We start from the raw sequence: 15,215 nt of genomic DNA, 5'->3' as shown, positions 1-15,215 counted from the left end.
GGCCACTGCCTTGGCCAGGTGGCAGTTTCCTCTGCCGAGGGACTAGCCACCTCCCTGAGTGGTGGCTGAGCCACCTGAGTGCCCCTCAGGCCACAGCTGATACACGGGGACAAGACTCAAGACAAGTAGTGGGAATGGAACAGATGAGCAAGAATGGGCCTCCCAGAAGCCTGTCCTGCAGTCCCTGTCAGGCCTGGGAGGACCCGCTCAGGTGGGAACAGGGCAGGGCAGTAGGTGGGAGGGGTCAGGAAGCTCCACAGTGACAGCATGGATGGCGTGTGAACACGGGGACTCGCGAGGCACAGGACTGCACTTCCAGGGAAGCGTGCTTGGCTCTACAACCATTACCTGGAATGTCACCTCTGTGCCTGGTGGGGTCTCAGAAGCCCAGGGTGGGCGAGCAGGCTCTCCATTCAGGGTCCCCAGGAAGACCTCATAGGTAGAGTCTCGCCCTACATTTTCCTGAAGATTACATTTTCTACAGATCTGAAACACTCGAGCTGTGAAGGTTTGAAAGGTGGAGCCCGGGGGTGGGGGTGGGCCGGCAGGTCCCTGCTGGCTGTGGGCTCTGTTGCTGCTCACCTCTGCCGAGAGCCAGAGGTTAGGGGCCACCATCTGCTCTGCCTGCAGCTTGAGGTCCGCCCCACGCCAGGCTCCTCTACTCTGCATCCCCTCCCTGTGAGACCGGACCCTGCCATCGTGGGGAGGGTGCTAGCTGCAGGCTCCGGCATGGCCAGGCTGTCCCTGCCTCACTCCACACTCTACAGAAGGGTTCTCAAGCCGGGCAAAGGCAACAGCTCTGGGGAGACTTGGAATGAGGACAGGTCTTTCTGTTGAGGGGATGGGACAGAGCAGAGCAATGAGCAGGTCCCAGGGCAGGGTTATCGTGGGACCAAGCCTGAGCAGAATGGCTGAGGTATTCACAAAACACGCCCGACGACTGCCCACTGGCTCACATCCTAACTCATGGAAAGAGTCATCACCAGCTAGGACCAGAGAGGAAGTCCAGACCCAGAGTGCCCCACCCAAAAGGCTCTCTGTTCTTAAACACTTTATTCTCTCCTCCCCCAAAGCCACAGGAGCAGTTCAGAGCACAGAGAACCATCCAGAGACGCCAAAAGCCAAGGCAAAGTCTTACTCTGCATATGTTCTAGTTAGCAGTGTCCAGGGACACACTTCCTTTCAAGGGAAATTAACCTGCAGGGGACATGGCCAGCACATGGGATGCCCAGCAGTGGCTATCGCCAACAGTGGGAGGACCCGACAACAGAGCCTACACCAATAGAAAAGGAGGACCAGGCATCCAGGCCTGGGATCCGGGAACGACAAATGGCATTTATGCAGGATGGAACCGGCTGAGGCAGAATGGTGAGACACCAGCTGGGTAACCACTGGTGCCAGCTCTCTCCCCAGCTCTGCAGACAGCCATCCATGAACAACACACTGTGATCAGAAACCTAGAGAGACTCGACTCCCTGCATCAGCACAGCCTGCCTTCCCCTTCTCTGTTTTTCACGATTTTCCTCAACAACCATGGGATGAGAGGCTGGCTGCCGCCAAGAACAGTCCTGCGCATACCTGTGGGCTTACGTAGGACTGGGTACCCCCAGAACCAGGCCAAGGGTGGTAGCAACCCTCCTACAGTCCTAAATTCAGGGTGCGGCTATGTGTGGACGGACACCCCTCAACCACAGGTAGCTTCAGAATACCCCTTCCCCCCAGTAGGTACGCTGGAAGGCTAGGGGACTGTGGCCGGGGAATGTCCAGGGGCCATGTGACAGCACTGTGCAGAGACTCCAGATCCATTCTGTTCTATGTCTATTGCACCCAAGTCCCAGGCCTAGTGCACACGGGACCCAGTCCCAGGAAGAGCTGCTCCAGTCTCCCTGAACCTTTCCCCATGCCGCTGCAGGTGAGGACGACATGGTCCCTAACTGGGCAGGAGATGCAGGCCTCCCAGAGAACATCTTGGGTGTGCAGTTAGAGGCAGGAGGAAGTGGCCGGCCCAGAGTCAGTCAAGGGCATCTCATGCTCTCTGCAAATGTCAGCGGAACTCAACTACAGAACGCACTCTACACAGATTCCCATCTGCCCGAGTGGCCTGGCTGCCACTGTGACTCTCAGGGAGGTAATGACCACTCCTGTTAAGGGACACAGGTCCCGGCTTCTCATGCCGCCTGTCTGTGGTGTGGTGAGGGAGTAAAAGCTCCCTCCGCCGTGGTGGGCAACGTGGAGCAGTGCCCTCCTCCCTGCCCCAAGTGGCCCACGTTGGCCCTTCTCCAGCACCAAGGGACACAGGCGGCCTGGCCAGTGTCTTGTGGCCATGTGAGGAGACGGAGGGAACCAGAAGAGGTAAGAAAGATCAGAAGGCAGAGGTCCACATGACCCTAGGCCCGGGCTTGGTTCAGCTGTGGCACTCAACAGTTGGACTCATACCCACCCCCCACAACGCTCCAGGAACACCCAGGTACAAGCTCAGTGACTGGGGGAGGCTGTCCCCCAGGCCACCCTTTGATTGTGACGAAGCACCTAGCAGGGAAGGAGAGGATAGACGTGGGCCAGCTCCGTCTCGGGCAGCGAAGGCAGTCACGGGGCAGAGTTAGAACCACAAGCCTCCAGGCAGAAGGAAGGTAGGGGAACCACAAGCCCGAGGAGGGAACCAGCGGAAGGAAGGCCCAGCTCCCAGAGCGAGACAACTCTGCAGACCCCGGGGCCCTGCCAGGCAGCAGATTCCCCCTGCAGAGGCTGTCCTGATTCAGGCCAGAGGGTCCAGCCATAGCCGCTGCAGGTGTAGACAGATGGGCCCAAAACCAGGTCAACTTACTAACTCTAGTCAGGGGCAGCTCAAAATCTGGCCACTTCGACATCAACACTGTAAGGAAACACAAGGCTTATTGTCAAACTGGAGCAGCGGACGTGTGTCTAAGGACCCTGGGAAGCAGAAGGCCAGACAGGACGGACACTGGGTGGAGGAGGTGCAGGCTGCCAGGAAGGGACCTGCAGTCCTTGGGGACACAACTCCACCTGCTGGGCAGAGCAGGGGAGGGGCTCAGGAGTGAGCCAGCACAGGCTGAGTCTGCACCAGCCAGGGTGCCATCGAGCCGGCCAGCTGGGGTGCACTGAGGTGCGGCCTGGTCCACGCAGCCCCCACACATGCCGGGGAGCTGGAAGGAGGCACCAGACCAACTCAGTGCAATAAATAAAACCTTTATTCCAACAGTTGACTGCAGTACAGGGCACAGTTCGGATTTTTAAAAAAAAGGAAAGGAAAAAGGAAAAAAAATATTTTTTAGCACTTGACATCTTCATACAGGTTTGCTGTTTGTGTCTACATTCATCCATTGCACATGGAATCCCCTGGATTGGAAACTTTTAGCAAAATTAGAACAACACAGAAAGTTCTTTACACAGGTCCAAGTTCTGGCTGTGTTTTCCTTAAATATAAAACAGGGTCTGTGTCTGAGCTGCTGCGGCAGACTCGAGCAGCCACGCCCTAGTCCTCGGCAGGCTTGTGGAAGGGTTTTGCTAACCACATCAGAGGCGCGTCTGCAGCTTCCCAAGGGCTCCTGCCAGGTGCAGGGCTGAGCCCGCTGGGCCTTGGGCTCCACAGCCCAGAATTCAGTGTGTGAAGAGACAAAACCAGTAGCCACTGAGTCCAGTGTGCCTGTTTCTAAAGTCACCAAGACACACAAAAGATGAGCGTGCCTAGGAGGAGCTGGGCCAGGGCCTGCCTCTCCCCTGGTCCTCTGCAGCCCAGGGGCAACAGGGCCGTGACTCCCTCAAAGGCTGGTTATAGAGGTGATTCCCTAGAAGTGTGTGTGTGGATGGATGGGTGGGGTTGGTCTCGATGTCTTTGGAATGTCCGCATGTGGCCGGGCAGCACCTGTTCTTGTCCCCAGCTTCCGCCAGGGCACTGGCACGAGGTAACGCCACCCTGGGTAGGGGCGCCGCACTCCGTTCTACATATACCTGCCCAGCCGGATCTGCCAAGGAAAGAGGCCCAGTGCCTGGCCTTGGGGTGGGCAGGGCCTGGCTGGGGGTGCAGCCTCCATCACAGGAGTGGCCAGCTTCCTCAGGAGGCTCCCCGGGTGCCCGTGTAAGCCCCTTTACTCGGTGCAGCCCTTGGAAGGGGCCTGAGGCAGGCCAAGGTCCCCAGGCCTGAGCCCGCAGGGCCCTGAGCCCCTTCCTGTCCTAGAAGACGCCAGCACTCTGGCGGTCAGATGCAGAGTAACAGTACGTACACCAGAGTCCATGCATATCTGTTTTTGTTTTTAGGAAAAAAAATATAGTCCTTTTTTCCTGTTTTTCTTTTTTTCATTTTTTTCTTTTTTTTTCTTTTTTTTAAAGATTTTTCTTTTTCTTCAAACTCTAGACCTGGCTCATAGCCAGCCTTACAAAAGGGATGTGCATCGTGAACACCACGGGGCTAGGGCAGCGGGTGAGGGCACTGCTTTGCCACCCAGCCAGCAGGCCCCGCCTGGCAGTTAATGCTCAAGACTAGGGACGCCTGTTGGGGGCATGAGCACAGGGGGCGCAGGGAGCAGCACCATGGACCCTGGGGGAGTTCAGAGTCTGGGATCACCAACCAAAAGGCAGGAGCGGGTGGGAAAGAAAACAACCCGGGAACAAACCAACGAGAGCTGAGGAGGGAAACCGGAGGAGACGGGGAAGAGCTCTTCAGAGCAGCTGCCCGGGGTCAGCGTCCTCACACTGTGGACACCAGCGTACCACTGCCACTGTGGAACAAAGCACAGGACAGCTGCCCAGGCGCATGCCCGCCGTCAGCCGCAGGCTGTGCCCAGGGACGGCAGCTCCCGCCCTTAGTGCGGGCCTACCTGGTTCTAGGGAGAAAAGGTCTAGAGGTGGCTGAAGACCCTCCCCAACCCTGTCTCGCCTGCTGGGATGGACAGAGCAGGCCCAGACACCAAGAAGCGGCAGGATGGAGGATGTACTCGCTCTACTTAGAAGAGAACAGGGTAGGAACCCGGGAAGGGTGGGTGGGTCCGACTCTGGTGGCAGGCTCAGGATCAAGCCTTGGGTTCCCAAAGTAAGAAACGACAGTTTCCAGGCCCCAAGAGAGAGGTTACTCTAACCAAGCCCGTGGTCACCCACCCACAGTCCCAACCAAGTCTGAAGCCTCTTACCTGCTCACTGACCGCGCCCCGTAGTCATCCAGACCCTGGGGAGCAAAGACAGAGCAATCACGCTGGGCCCCAGTGACTAAGACTCAGGCCCTTACTGACAAGGTTTCCCCGGCACAGTCCTCATAAAGATGGCTCTGCCCATGTTGAGGTACAGGCTGGGGTCCCCAGAAAGCCGGCTCCTTCCCCACCACTCCCTATCCTCTCTTTAGTCACTGTGGCTGGGGAATATTATTCCAAGCAGCAAATGGACGTGGTGACCTCACAGATTAACAGGGACACCTCCTAGCCAGTGGTAGACTGTGTGTTCTCTGTACCTACGGGACAGGTGACTTAATGACATCACTGCAAATGCCGCCCATGCACTGGGGCTCCCCCAAGAAATAGTTTCTGTGGGGACAGTGAAGAGGGGTCAGAGGGGTCGCATTCCTGCAAAGCCAGGGACTTTGGTGGGCTGACTTTGGAGGCAGACAGAAAGGTGAGCAACAGGATGGATTACCACCCTACCTCACAGAGGCCTGGGCTGGCTCCGGGCTGGGTCTCCTGCCCAGGAGGGGACACTCTGGGCACGGACTAACACTAGCTGCAGAGAGCTGCCATCTCCATCCAGTGGTGGACGCACCATCCTTGGTTTTCCCAGCCTTGAACCAATCCCTTCCCAGAGGCTGGCCAAGGTCCATTACTCCACCTGGACACCCCGCTGCCACTGCATGCTTCGAGCGCCAGCTCCAGCGTGGCTCTGATGCAAGCGAAGGCTCCAGCCAAGGACATTACTGTCTAGACCCCCAAATCAGTCACAGCGCCTGAACCGCAGACTCCCTGGAGGGAGCCCTTCCAAAGCATCCCCGTCCCTCTAGGGCAGGGTGGGTACAGCAGAAAGGAGGGTCTCCTCTGCTTCGCACGTGACTGCACACCCTTGTCATACTGTCAACAGTGTGATTCTGGGACACCATGATGCTCCTCAGGTGGCCCAAGAAATGGACATAGTGGGCTCTCTTTCTTTCCCCGTGTCCAGGTAGAGGTAGGGCCGGATGGAGCCACAGACAAGCTGCTATCCCTTCTGCCCAAGGCTAGAACAGACCGATCTCCTTGGCACAGGAGTCCCAGGTTCAGGTTTGTAGGAGCCACTGTCCAGCCCCACGGGTCTGTCCTACACTCAAAGCCAGACCCACCTCGGACATGCTGACTGCTACCTGCACAGGGGTTTGCCAGGGACCCTCCTCAGGGCCTCGAGGCCTTAACCAGCCACCAATGGCTTCCCACTGACTAGAAAGCTCTGGACAGCAGCAGAGACACCTAGCACCCTGCAGCCTTCAGGGAAGGAGTTTGAAGCTCTGATCCCCTGGCCCCGAGGTCCCCAGGTCAGCCAAGCCCACTGAGCAGAAGGGTGCTGAGTACATCAAGTCTGGTAGGAAGTGTGGCTAAAATCCCAAGCTACAGAGCCTCTGTCTCAGGCCTGTCAGCGGAGAGGCCCAGACACCAGTTAGTACCAGGTGCCAGGCCCCAGGGCTCACCTGAGAGAAGGCAGGAACCGCCACACTGTAGGGTCTCTGCTTGAAAGTGCCAGCCGTCTGAGTGGGGAAGGCCCGGGAGGATGTGCCGTAGTCGGGGGGAGGAATGGCCAGGTCATCCTTGTCCAGAAGGTTGCCTGTGCTGCTGCTCTTGCCCTGCTGCAGGCTGTGGGGACAAGGGGCTCGGGCTGGCCAGTGTCCTCTGGAGATACCCGTCCCTTCTCCAGACCTCGCTCAGCTGCCCTGGGCTGCTGTCAGCATCCAGTGACACTCTTAGGTCTCCCCTCCCTGCCGAGTTTCCCTGGACTGTGTGGACAGATGTGTGTGTGTGTGGGGGGAATGGCCAAACGCTTTCTGGGGAAGCCCTGTGACAGGCAGCCATTCACCTTTCCAAGAGCAGTGGGGATTCTCCAAGGGTCAGGAGACTCAGGGGCCCTCCAACCCTGCTCTCGGAGGTAGGTAGTGAGGTGTGGCGAACTCAAGAAGGGCCAACAACTGCCCCACACTGCACCTGTTCTTCGCAGGGCTCCCAGGGCTCTTGGGACCCCCACTCCCCAGAGCACCCCCTAACACCGCAGCATCCACACCCTCCCATGTATGATCTCAAACATAGAGCAGGGCCTATGAGATGGCGCCGTAGAATCCCTGCCCAGTTTGTTGCCCAGGGGCCCTGCCTAGCCAGTACACTCACCTCATGTGCAACCTGTCACTTCCATCGCTGTCCAGGACCCGAGTGTAGGAGAAGGGAAACCAGCCCCGCCTAGAAGAAAGGCCCCAGGTGAGACAGCCCTATTCTATATGGAATAGAATCCATTCTATAGGCTCTCCAGATGCAGCATAGTGGCCCCTGCTGACCGCTGTCAGACCCCGGGTCCCACTGGTTCCAGGGAGACCGTGATGTGACGTGGCTGGAGCTGGCTCTGCACCTGGCCCCAAGAGTGAGGCAGCCTAGCAGCTCTGTTTGGTGGAGCCATGGGTCTGACCACCTGTACCTCACCCGCCACACAGCCCACTACCATGATGGGTCCAGCTCCAGACCACTGGGACAGAGGCAACACAGCTTCCTATTCCTCAGAGACCTCTCGCAGGCTCCCTGCCCAGTACGCAGCTGCCACTGGGGCACAGCAAAGCTCCGTTTATGCCTCGATTTGGCCACAGCTGCTTAGCCATATGGGTCAAAGACAGACCCAGATAAAAAAACTACTGCTTTCCCGGTGACGTGGGCCGCCTCTGGGTGGTGCCAAGACTTCGTGACATTGCCGCAGGCTATTCAGGCCTACAGGCCCGGCTTGGCCCCGCCCCGGGCTTGGCCCCGCCCCGGGCTTGGCCCCGCCCCCGGGTGCCGCGCCCCCTGCAGCCGTGCTCACATCTTGGTCTTCTCGCTCTCGCCGTAGTGCCAGCCGTCACGGGCCTCGGGAACTAGCAGCGTGATGAGGTCGCCTTCCTTGAAGCTCAGCAGAGTGCTGTTGTCGCCGGCCGCGTGGGAGAAGATGGCCTTGACCCGCATGCGGCCATTACGTTCGAGGCCAGCTGCCATGGAGCTCGAACGTGGCAACGTCTTGTTCTCAGCTGCCGGGACGACGGGTGTGTGCGTGAGAGGGCTGTTCACGTCAGATGGAGCCGGGGTACAAGCATTCACAACCGTCACGGACCAAACACAGGAACCGTCCCATGACCAATGGAAGCCCCCTCCACCCTCTAGCCCGTCTGCTGCAGACGGGGCTCTGGTCTCCTCCCACCATGCCACAGTCCCAATCAATACGCACTACATGCTCGCACATGCGTAACATACCCGTGCACAGGTATCTGTAGACATGCACACAGGCATATGCACATACATGCCATGCAGAAACGCGTGTTCATATATATACCTACATACATACTCCCACAGTCATGAGCACGCACACGCACTCACAAGCCTTGGTTTCTCAGCCTAGTACCCTTGGGCCCTTACTGGTGGCATAGCTGTTCTTCGGGGTCACGCTCTTGCGCACGGGGAGTGTGTTGGAGTACGAGTCACTCAGCTTGCTTTGAGACTGCGGAGGAGACAGGGATTTGGGCTGGGCAGCCTTGCGGTCAGCCCAGGGGTTGTAGTCCTCGCTGTCCGGGCCTGCGACGCCATTCATGACAGGTACATTCTCCTGAGCAGACATCCGCTGGAGGAAGAGGCAGGGGCAGGGCGTCGCTGGGAGCCAGCTTGGGAGTACCCTGCACCCACCACAGGGGCCTGGGCTCAGCACACTGGGCTTGCCCTTTAGAGAAGATGCTGCCACCCCAGGCAAAGGGACTCCCCGCCCCCCGTAAGCTTTTGAAGGCCCAGGACTCACCCCCACAAATGGTGCCAGCTCAGGTGGCACTGGCAAGGGTTTGGCTCCAGGAATGGGGTCTGAGATGACCAGGTTGGACTTGGAGGCTGACAGGGAACTAGGGAGGATAGAGCCATTGCTGCTGGTTATCTGCTGCATCAGCTGGACGGCACGGTCTGGAATCTTGTTGGGGTCAGCACAGGCTTGCTGCCACAGAGGCAGCTTCTGGGCTAGCAACTCCTTGCCCTAGAGTAGAAGGCACAGGACAGGAAGGGTGTCAGTTGCAGCCCGGGTTCCTGCAGCGGGGCACAGTCCAGAGGTGTCTCTCTGAGCAGCACCACCTTGCATGCATGTGGCCTGTCCTAGCCCCAGTGCCGTCCTTCATCGGTGGTCCCCCAAAGGCCATCTGCGAGGACTAGTGTCTCAAAGGGGATTCCTGCTAAAGGGCCTGGCGAGCACTTATGTGCTAGGTCCCCGAGAGGACACCAGGCATGGAATCAGACTGAGGCAGGCCCTGTTCTTGAAGTGCCTCCTCAGGGGCCTGTTGGGGGAAATGGACGGGCTCACACAGCCAGCCCTTTGTAGACAAGACTACGTAACGTCAAGGAAAGAGCCATCTGGCAGGAGTGAGGGGGTTAAAACTGGAGACAGGACAGAGCTGCCCAGTCATGATCAGGCCAGGAGAGTGGAGATGTGCAAAGGTGGCCCCTGCCGGGAGACGGGCTTGGCTTGCCTCTGGGGCACATGAAGGCCTATCTCGTGAGTGTACAGGATGCACAGAAGATGAGGGGGCATAGACACGACACTGAATTCTGCTTTAGGGTCTTGTGTCTACTTGAAGAGACTCAAAGGCTTGAATGGGCAGTGCACTGTGCCTGGCATCTGGGCACAGGTGAGGCAGCCCCTGTCCCTGCTACCCATTAGGACAAGTATCAAGACCCCTGTTCAGAGCCTGTACGCAGCCCAGCGTGTGGCCAGCTGCCCAGATAGGGAAGTTAGAGCTCTTCTTCCGGCCACAGCACAAAGTCTGGTCCCCACTAGAGGGCGCAGATGCCGCTGCCAGCCTTAAAGCTCAGTGCTGGCCCCTGCACCAGGCAGTTGGAACGCCAGCAGCTCTGGGAGTGGGGAAGTGGGGACTGAGGGCACAGTAGGAAGCAGGCACAGACAGCGCGTCTCCCAGGACACAGGGGCAGTCCTGGCCTGGCTGTGTACCTGCCTCTAGCAGTCTCTGGGCTTTTCCTGGTGCCAAAGGCCCTGAGGACCAGAGCAGAGATGGCAGGGTCATGTGTGGGAAGGACACGTCAGTGTGTATAGTGCCAGTTTCTAGACCACCTTCCCTCACCGGGGCAGGACCCAGGTCTCCCTGGTTAGCTGGGCTACGTAATCACACTAAGCTCTTTGAATTTTCTTGAATGTTCCAGGGGACACAATCTGACCCCAGTTTATCTCCTACAGATATAGTAAATGACAGGGTTCCACTCACCCCAACATGTTTCCAGCAAGAGTCTATCACCTGAACATTCCCTATCCCAGGGGGTTATGTCAGCCCTCTGAATGTCCTGGGCCTCTGAACTCTGACTCCCAGGCCCAGGCCACATAGCCAGGGGCTCGGGGCAGCCCGTCCTGGAGGAGGCAGCTCCTCACAAGGACTTGCTTTGTTTAGCAAGGCTGGGCTAAGTCTTGGAATGTGGCCCAGGAAATATGTGTGTGTGTTCTAATGGGATAGGCTGTAAACAGGGAGAGGGAACATGGGGTGTCTAGGAGGGGCCCTCATTCGACTTAGTGGAAAGAGGTTGGTTTCTCAGGGGTTGTGGAGAAACCAGGAATGCCTGAATACATGAACCCCACCAAAAGCCTAGTGCTAAACGGCACCAGAGAAAGTGGGGGCAAGGAGGGACTCTGAGGACACCCATGTGACCAGTCTGGGCTCAGAAGAGGCCACCTGGAGCAGTGAAGGGGAGGGACCTACAGCTGCCTAGGAGGTGCGGTGTGGGATGAGGGTGACCAGTTCCACGTGGGACATGGCTGTCTATGGGACTACGGCAGCTGGCAGACATTAAGTCATGCAGGTCGGGATGTCAGGTGACGTGGTCCAGCCTCAGAGGCCAGGAGTCGTCAATATCAGAGCCCCGGCCCAGAGGCCACCCAGGTGTTCAGATGAGCAGGTAACAACGAACACTTCCAGAAGCCAGGAGGGCGGGGGGCACTCCCTCTCAAGCTGCCACCAGTCTAGCCAGACCTTGACTGGAGCAGAAAAGCCAGGCGTGACTTCAGGAAGCCCTCACACCTATCCCACTGCGAGTTCTCCTTAGCAGGCAGTCAATTGCAGTCAACCAAAATGCCCAGCCATTTCTAATGCAGGTCTTCAAAATGCCATGCCCTCTGACCCGGCAATTCTCCCTCTAGAAGTCTGTCCCCAGGTTGAGGTGTACAAGGATGCTCGCCCCAGTGTTACAGACTTCTCTGGGAGCTCAGATGCTCAATAACACTGTCTGGGTCCATGACCAGCTAGTTCCCTCCTGCAAATGGGGCCAGTTGCACGGAGCAGGCAGAGACCATGCAGCCACGGCATCAGCTCACCTTGGAGTGGTAAGCAGCGGAGTTCTTGGCCACAGCACATTGCTTTTCCACCAGGAAGCAGAACCTCCTGCGCTCCTCGGTGAGTGCTGTCTTGTAGCCGTCAGACACGTAGTTCTCCAGCTCGCCCTGCTTGTTGCTGATGGCGTCGATGTACTGGGGGCAGAGGGGACAGGCCGGTGAGCTGAAGGCAGATTCTGCTTGGGTTTAGTTATGCAATTAAGCCTGCAGGCCACTTTCGGCATGACTGTCCATGTGGCCCAGGATCTTGTCTCCTGTGGAGGACCCGGGTGACAGACCTCTGGGTTGATAAACACACAATGTGAATACCTACACATGCACATGGAGCAGAAGATTGACACTGGTGTCTTCCTTGATACCCTATTCACTGAAGCATGGTCTCTCATGGAACCCGGCGCTCCCCAATTCTACTGGTTTAGCTTGCCCTGGGGACCCTCTCTCCACAAGTGCTGGGACTACAGGTACATGCTGCCACGGTCACCTGGCATTTGTGAGGGTGCTAGGGATTAGAGCTGTGGCCCTAAGCCAGGCAGTGGTGGTGCATGCCTTTAATCCCAGCGCTCGGGAGGAAGAGGCAGGCGGATCTCTGTGAGTTCGAGGCCAGTCTGGTCTAAGCAAAAGCTAGTTCCAGGACAGGCTCCAAAGTTACAGAGAAACCCTGTCTTGAAAAAAACAAAATAAAACACAAAAACCTACAACAAAAGGCGTAGGTAGTGCTGCCTGCCCGTATACTCAACATTCCTGAAGGTCTTCTGAGCTATCCAGGGGGTCTGAGGCTCACCTAGATACATGGGACCTTGTCATTCTTAGACCAACCTATCAAAGAAAGCGCTTCCGCCGCTGAACTGTTGACTTAATGACTAAGAAGAGGTTTCTATCAGTTATGTGTAGTTCACAATTTGAAAGAAAGTCTCAAAGTAGATACAAGCCATCCTCACCGAAAGAAAGTACTGGTCAAAGAGCCACACTGTAAGAAAGTCAGCCATAGGCAAAAGAAATCAGGAAAGCACCGTCTGAGAGAAAAGCTGTGGCAGCTGGTGTTAGAGCCCCAGGTCACACACCGGGCCCAGTTTTCCTTGAGTCCTTCCAGAGACGGGAAGGCACACGCACCAGTGGCAGGCCAGTCCAGGGCTTTGTCTCTGGAAGGAACACGCCCACCCTTCGAACTTCTCTACTGGTCTTTCCAGGACAGCCGGCTGGAAGGGTGTGCACCCAAGGCCCTGTAGCAGCGCATGGAACTGTTAAACCCAACTGTGATGATTGAACTGCCTGAATGCCAAGAACAGATCTATTCACACACAGGTATCAGCCGGAATTGTCCATTACAAAACGCTGAGACACCTCTCCAGTGCACACCCTGCAGAGGCCCCACTAAGGCTGAACTCCACCAGCCCGGAGCAGAGAGCTGGGCCAGCCCTGCTGCCCAGCAGCAGCTGTCGAAGAAGCGCTTCCCGGCATGGCCATCTTCCAGCAGGGGGCAGGCCTGAGCTGCCAGGGTGCTCACAGCTGACTCACAGCCACCTCGGAGCTCTGACTCAGCATGGGTGGGCGGCTGAGCCGTGGGCGACAGAGGGGGTTGGAGCAGGCTGTTCCCTTAGCATCTCCCCACACAGGGCTCAGCTGGAGGGACAGAAGAGGGGGAAGCCCAGCTGGGTGGGGGCTGGTCTTCACAGTGGCCAACGAACCAACTCTGCCTAACAGCCAGCAGGAATCTTTCCAAGGTCAAGGCCTGCCACACCTTTGTCACCAAACCCACACGACTTGCAGCTTCTGCCCCTGTGGCCCCACATTAAACTCCAGCCCTCTCCCCTGGCAGGACCAGCCTGAGTGGGCCCTGAGAATAGGTCTTGGTCTTCTGAGTAGCAGCAGGGCCCAGCCACCAGGTCTGCAGGGTGGGACTTTCTTTCCCTGTAAAGGGAGATCAGGATCCCGGGTGACAGCGACTTTTCTGCCTGACAGTGGGTTCTGCTGCTGTGATGGTGGAGCCATTACCTCCTCTCTCTGTTCCTCCTCTCTCTCCTCCACAGCGTCAAGTACTTTTCCTCTGGTTATGCAACATGCGCCTACCAGGGCTTCCTGCTCCCTGAACCTCCCCTGCACTCCAGGGTCCTCTGGGAAGTAGGGGGCGGGGTATTCAGCCTTGTTGCCCCCAGAGGAGCTGTGCTGGGAGGGACTCCAGGGAGCCCTAGAGGAGGCTCAGCCTGGGTGCTAGCTCCTTCCTGCGCTTCGGGAAAGGCTGGGTAGATGAAGTCAGGCATGACCAGGGTCAGGGAGGAGGGGGCTGCTCTCCAGGAGGGCAAGGCCAGCACTGGCTTTCCTGGGTCCCACTCATTCTGCCCCAGCCCAGCAACCGTCTGGGACTTGGGCACTCTGGACTTCAGGGCTCAACCAGGCTGTGAATAGTTTCTAAGATCTGACCTCAGGCACAAGGATATGGATACAGACAGGTAGACTCGGACACACACATGTACACACACACACGGACACACACATGTACACACACACATGTACACACACACATGTACACGTGCGCGCGCAGGACACAAGCACTTGCAGGCTAGCAGGCTCTCTGGCTTGGTGGCCAGCTCAGGAATGTCCAAGGTCCTTGAGGCTAGGGTGGATCCTTGGGCCACCGCCCTCCTCCAGAGCCTTCTCAAGGACAGTAGCCAGGAGGGCCCAGCAGAATCTAGCTAAGGTTCTGGCTGGGAGGGAGAGAGCCTGGTGATAATCTGCATCATTTCATTCTCCAAGGGACTTCAGAAAGAGGCTCCACTTGGAACTGTCACCTAGGACAGCAGTATAAACCAGGCCACGGGGCCCCCTGGGTCTCCCTGCCCCGAGAACAGCACCTTCCAAACTGAGGCTGAAGCCAGCCCACCACTGGCGGTTTCTGGGTTTGTAGGCTGCACACTACCTTCACACAGAGCATTCGGCTCCCTGGGGTGCAGGGTACTGGTATGGGGCCCGGCCTCATTAGTGGGTCTGGCAGCCGGGCAGTTAGGAGAGCACGCTGTTTTACTTTGAAGATTTTCACTTACTTATGAACCCCCAGGATTAAATGTAACCGCACAGGTCACGCCTGGGCACCTAGGGTTGGTTCGAGGAAAGGGGAGACACCGCCCCAGAACAGTACATTGAGGGACTATGAAGAATTCCCAGCTGGGAGGCAGGGAAGAATCCTGGACCACACGCCCATCTGGGCTGACATCATCAGCTCCAGTCCGACCTGGGAGAGGAGGCATCGGGCGAAGCCTGCCAGTGACAAGTGGCTGCCACTTCTGTCTAGGAATAACCACCGACTTCCCTGACCTCCTTTTCCAGGCCACTGACTCCTCACAGACAGTAAAACTGTGGAAGATCCTGGAAATCTGGGCCAAGTTAAGTGTCCCTTTGTGAGGAAGACAGTAGAGGACAGGGGACAGGTGGTGGCTGCCCTTCAGGTCTCCGAGTCCCTTTACTGGTGTTGTGGATGGGGCACTCTGGTGTGGTGGAACTTCTACGTTCTCTGGAAAGCACAGAGGACAGAACACAACCCCAGCCTGCACTGCCAATGGCTTGGCATTGGGCCATTTAAAATGGCATTAAGCCTGTCCCCACAGTGGCCAGGATCCTGCTGTCCCCGCCCGCCCCACGGTGCGGCACAGCTCCTTGCTTAGCTG

General features: G+C 57.6%; 1 protein-coding gene across 6 annotated transcripts in view; it reads right to left on the bottom strand.

Moving 5' to 3' along the window:
* The window catches only part of LOC121444607 (brain-specific angiogenesis inhibitor 1-associated protein 2), a 65,725-nt gene that overhangs the window by 867 nt on the left and 49,643 nt on the right, over positions 1-15,215 (bottom strand). The window contains exons 7-14 of one of the 6 annotated variants that reach the window (XM_041646467.1): positions 11,539-11,691; positions 8,980-9,204; positions 8,607-8,808; positions 8,020-8,221; positions 7,344-7,412; positions 6,656-6,818; positions 5,145-5,179; positions 2,825-2,872 (exon numbers count right to left, since the gene is read on the bottom strand). In XM_041646467.1, coding sequence (XP_041502401.1) covers positions 2,845-2,872; positions 5,145-5,179; positions 6,656-6,818; positions 7,344-7,412; positions 8,020-8,221; positions 8,607-8,808; positions 8,980-9,204; positions 11,539-11,691 — 1,077 coding nt within the window. In that variant the 3' untranslated portion in view covers positions 2,825-2,844. Of the gene's footprint in view, positions 1-2,824; positions 2,873-3,191; positions 4,737-5,144; positions 5,180-6,655; positions 6,819-7,343; positions 7,413-8,019; positions 8,222-8,606; positions 8,809-8,979; positions 9,205-11,538; positions 11,692-15,215 lie in introns of those variants that run through there. The other 5 variants (XM_041646468.1, XM_041646466.1, XM_041646470.1 and 2 more) reach the window with 5 other exon arrangements.

This window comes from Microtus oregoni, unplaced genomic scaffold (genome assembly GCF_018167655.1).
Source record: "Microtus oregoni isolate MIOR12 unplaced genomic scaffold, Mior012 000134F_ref0000037, whole genome shotgun sequence".
Classification (NCBI taxonomy): Eukaryota; Metazoa; Chordata; class Mammalia; order Rodentia; family Cricetidae; genus Microtus; species Microtus oregoni.
This window is presented reverse-complemented; position numbering and strand designations above follow the sequence as displayed.